This window comes from Vespula pensylvanica, chromosome 25, assembly GCF_014466175.1.
Source record: "Vespula pensylvanica isolate Volc-1 chromosome 25, ASM1446617v1, whole genome shotgun sequence".
Taxonomy (NCBI): Eukaryota; Metazoa; Arthropoda; class Insecta; order Hymenoptera; family Vespidae; genus Vespula; species Vespula pensylvanica.
Window position 1 is genome coordinate 2,157,340 of NC_057709.1, and position 5,145 is coordinate 2,162,484.

General features: G+C 27.2%; 1 protein-coding gene across 1 annotated transcript in view; it reads right to left on the reverse strand.

Annotated features, from left to right (window-relative positions):
- Window positions 1–4,446, reverse strand: part of LOC122637291 (fatty acyl-CoA reductase wat-like) — a 5,522-nt gene extending 1,076 nt beyond the window's left edge. Inside the window, exons 1-7 of the mRNA XM_043829300.1 lie at window positions 4,294–4,446; window positions 1,354–1,574; window positions 997–1,085; window positions 837–894; window positions 596–741; window positions 366–475; window positions 95–290 (exon numbers count right to left, since the gene is read on the reverse strand). Of these exons, the coding sequence (XP_043685235.1) occupies window positions 95–290; window positions 366–475; window positions 596–741; window positions 837–894; window positions 997–1,085; window positions 1,354–1,574; window positions 4,294–4,312 (839 nt within the window). The 5' untranslated portion in view covers window positions 4,313–4,446. The remainder of the gene's footprint in view (window positions 1–94; window positions 291–365; window positions 476–595; window positions 742–836; window positions 895–996; window positions 1,086–1,353; window positions 1,575–4,293) is intronic.
- Window positions 4,447–5,145: the final 699 nt, after the last annotated feature.

Here is a 5,145-nt window from a genome sequence, read left to right on the forward strand (position 1 = left end):
CTATTGAATACGGTTAATTTAATTTTTTCTGAAATCTTTGCTTGATTTGTTCGCGAAAATATTATCTTAAGTAAACGAGATTATTTGATACTACCTTCGATTATTTGCAATGTCCCAGGCACTAACTATTAGACCATTGACTGTCAGATCTGCGGGAACGAAATTTGCTTTTACCGTTCTATCGCAATAATGAGTTCGCATCAATCCCATTAGTACGCCTGCTGTAATTCCTATTGGTCCATAAGTATTATCAATCCAACCTGGAATAGGTTCTTGATACGTTGATATTACTAAAAATATTCAAACATTTCCATTCCTCAATTCATATGCATTATTTATTGTTTAAGTATTACATTACTACCAACCAATTGCAGGACGGAAGATACCAATCGGCATCGAATCCACATGCTTTCTTACCACACTCTCTGCAATTGATTTCGTGAACACATAGATATTCGGATACGTTCCAATTAATCTAAAATAAAATAATTGTGTCAGTGTATTATTAATTAACCTTAATATTCTATTCTGGTAATATTTTGTATAAATAAATATGAAATTATCATAAGATTAATATTTGGAAATATAAACGTACTGCGATGTAGTGTCGTCAAGCAATTTTTCATCCATATAGTTTGTCAAATCGAATATTTGGTCTGCATCCATCGGCGGATCATAAAATTTTTCCTCGATCAGATCGTGAATACAATTTGCAAATGCCGTAGATACGTGGACGAAACTCTGGATTATTAAAAATAATATTAAAAATAACGGACATTTATTAAGGTCGATTAATTTATTATAGTCCTTATTTATACACAGGATGAATATAGTACCTTCAGTTTCGGCATTTCTTTGGATAAATTGATTAGATCATTTAGACTTTGGATGTTAGTAATTACAGCCGATTTTAGTTTTTCATTAAATCTCACAGTTGCGGCAACATTAAAAATAATGGATACTTCGTGTATAAGTGTAGTTCTATCAGTTTTCGAGATACCGAGATTTGGCAAGCTACAATCTCCCTTGATGGCGACTAAACGATTTTCAAATGTTGGCTGCGTCTTCTTCAATGTGGAAAATAACTGGAAATCGATGTAAATCTTTCCTTCCTCGCATGCACTAAATACTTATACATATTTCTAGAAATACGATTTTTTGCTACTTCTTGCACATTCAACGTCTATTAAGTCGGTAACTCATTTATCAATTTTCTTTATCTTATATCCCGATTATATTATTCAATTGAAACAGTATTATATTATTCAATAATTCCAGTTATAATCAGACATGAAATTATAAAATGTCAATATTTATAATAAGTATAAAAATCGATCAAAATAAACAACTCACTGAATCTTCGATAAGTTCTTTCATTCGTTGGGATAGATTTTTTTCTTTCTTGGGACGTATCATAACGTAAATGCAGATGATATCTGGACATCCTCTTAACAATTTTTCTATTAATAATTTGCCGATAAATCCTGTTCCACCAGTAATGAAAATACTCTGACCATTATAGAAATTCTGAATAGGCGTGGGTTTTTTCACGTTTTCAATGGACGATTCCATATCTGTAAACGCATATTCAGTTGGTGTTCTACTTATCAAAGCACTATCCTCAATGATCATTTCTCGTCCATTTTTTTGTGTCCATCATAGCTATTTTTTCGAATTAGATTGTAAATGCAAATACATATCTAAATAAATACTCTATTCTTATATTTTACTCGTTAGTTTTAAACGTTTCTTTCTTTTTTTATTTCTAGAAGTTCTTTCATCTATTTCTAGAATTAGACTAATAATTGTACTACTTTACAAATATTCATTTAACGATGGAGATAAGATAACTATAAATATTAAAACGGAATCCATAAATATTAATCACACATTTTTTAATGTGCAATGTCGGCTCTCTCTATTTTTATATTTAAGCGACAAGCGATTAAGATTATAAAAGTTGTGGTTATAAAAAGGTATTTGTGGCATCTATTATATATGCTTATTATATAAACAGATTGCGTGGAAATAGAAAATATTATTACAAAATCGTTATAAGTAACTCTATATATCCGTATGTGTCAAACTTTTTCGAAATATGAATATGCAAAATAATACAAATCATATTGATTATGGCTTACAGAATCAAAGATACGTTGGAATTTGTAATTTACATTTTCCACTTTACATTAACGACCTTGTTTATTAATAACGTTCATTGCTATGCTATCAATCTTAATTTTTTTCTTTATTTGCCACAAGATGACAGAAGTAATTTTCAATAAAAAATAACCATTTGATTTGCTTCATAATTATATAAGTAAATTAATGAATTTTATTAGAGCGAGTGAAAATCGATAATGATGTTCGTTCATTTTGTACAATGTTGTGCAATGTCCGTTCAATGTACAATTGTACAATGTTTGTATTGTGAAATATATTTATAATATGTGTGTGTGTGTGTGTGTGTGTGTGTGTGTCTGTGTATGTATGTCTATATATATATATAATATATATGTATATATATATATATATATATATACATATATATATAATTTTTATACCTATTTATAAAGAAATAAAACAGATAGGTGAAGAAAAGTGACCAAAATTAGATTCGTCAATCCTTATTTCCGAATCCTATATCTTATTCTGTTATATAAATACTGCAAACTATTGGTGAGACAACTACTTCAGAATACCACCATGAAACTATGGAATCACTATTTATTGTTAATTTTAAGTTAGGCGTTGAGAACTATTTTTGTTATTTGTGAAATTGTTTCTTTTCTTTGATATATCCTGATCTTTAAATTAGTAATTATTCGTTTTTTATTTATAATTTGTAGAAACATAATAGAAGTAACTATCTATATCTTTTTTTAATTCTCCCTTAATGGTAATGAACGAAATGTTTCTAAAATAATTGTCTTTCCCGAAGTCGGACCACTATACATTCCAACCCATTTTTACCGAACTTTCTCATGCAGTCAAATCATTTTTGTTAATTTTTAAATTATAAACAATAACAAATAATAAAAGAAAGAATGCTCCTAAGTTTATTAATCGATTAGATGAATAACAATCAAGATCGATAAATATTATTTACACGTTCGGACATTTTGAATGATGAAAATTGATAACGAATGATGGGAAGGAAAAGAAGTTTACGTAGTTTTCTGAATTAAGTAGATAGTTTTTCTAAAGTCAGTGTATATCTATGTACATAGATCAAAACAAAGCGTTTGCAATGAACTATTTAATATTTTCCAATTATTAATGTTCCTTTCATGTACTGTCATAGTTTTGTGCAATATAAGAATATTTTCGAAAGTGCAGTTTTTTGATTTTTTGCACGTGATGCCATTTCAAATACGACTCTATAGACGACATTTGTATTGCATTTAAAGATATTTTTACCATTAAATTATACAATACCAATAATCCGTCATCAACTCCGAAAACATAGTAATATGTGATAAAAATATAATTCTTTCAAGTAGGATTTTCTTTTAATAATTCTTATATACGGATAGGAAAAATATATTTATTATGACACTCGTCGATTTTTCTCTCAATATTCAAAATTAAGTGTAAAGTCAAAGTAAGTGTAAGAAAATTAAAAGTTTATACATAAAAGACAAAAGGGGATCGTGAAATGTCCGAAAGAAAAAATTTACTATTATCATCTTGTAGTTCTTCCTGGGTCATATTAAATCAGGAAGAAATATTTTCGATTGGCTCATTACAAACTCAATGATTTCACTTGATAACTTTTCATAATTCACCCGTCTTGACATTAACGTCAGATGATGCATATCATTAAGATTTTTTATTCGAATGTAATTTTTACGTATCTGTGTTAAAATAAATTTATAAAATGCTATAAATCGGTCTGCTTCTCTTCGTAAACATCACAAAATATATTCAACGAATTAAAAAAACAGTATAGATCATACATACAATCAACATATTTGAAAGTAATGACGCAAGATCAACACGTGTCTAATTTCAAAAGACGCCAATGTGTTAATATTTCAAAAATTATAGAAAAACTTATTTATACAATATTTATCGTGCAGAGCTCTCAATTTTTGTTGATTTTATTAAATTACATTATTAATGAAATATCTGAATTGTTTCTTTCAGAATAATTCATTAATATTTTTACATTTTTAAAAATTTCCATGTAATTCTATATTTGAATTTTCAGAAAATAGTGTATCTAAAATTTTATAAAATATCCTATAATTAAGATTTTTTTAAATGCATAACTATATAATTTTTACTTACTTTCAGAATTATTTTCCATATTACAGAATTAAATTGATTCACTTTTAAGAAACTTATGAAGATTTAAAACAGATATTTTTTAATTCTTCTTGCTTCAAATTTAGATGTTGCTCGAACGAAGTTCACTTTTATACTGAACTATTAAGATAAGATAAAACGGTATCCCCTCTATTTTCAAATGATTAATTCATCACCTTCTTTTATAGTGTTACTCCGTTTACATAAGTCTGAAAGAAATAGCTCATTATATTAAATCGTAAAAAAGAGATTAGTGATTATAACAAGTTTCAAATTCTAATGTATTCAACGAAGCTTAAAAACATAGAAAATAAACATCATATGAAAATAGTTGGCAATGATAACAAAAAATGAAGAAAGAAAAAAAACATGTTTGCATTTTATGCAAAACTGTCGAAATATTTAAATAAGAACATCTTTAAAATATATATTCTTAAATACGATAAATAGTAAAAAATATATATTACAAATGAAGTCATTCATATCACATAAAAACAACTCACGATCATCGGTTGTTAACTTTTTTATTGGTTTGATCTATTTATCATTTGTATACTTCCATTTGAAAAATGACCGAGTACGAGCAATATTTTGTAACTTTTATTATATATTTTAAGTAATCTCGGAAGAAAAGGAATCTCGAGCGTTAGTGATGTTGTTTAATTTTATTATAGATTTTCGTTTAATTTTATAAAATACGATACAAAAAGTGGACGAAAACTACGATTGAAATCACTATGGTGACTCACGGCGTGTAACATCCGATATTAGCTCCTGCATTGTTAAATTTTTTCTTTTTAAGAAGGATCTCGTTATTTTCAGGATAATATATGT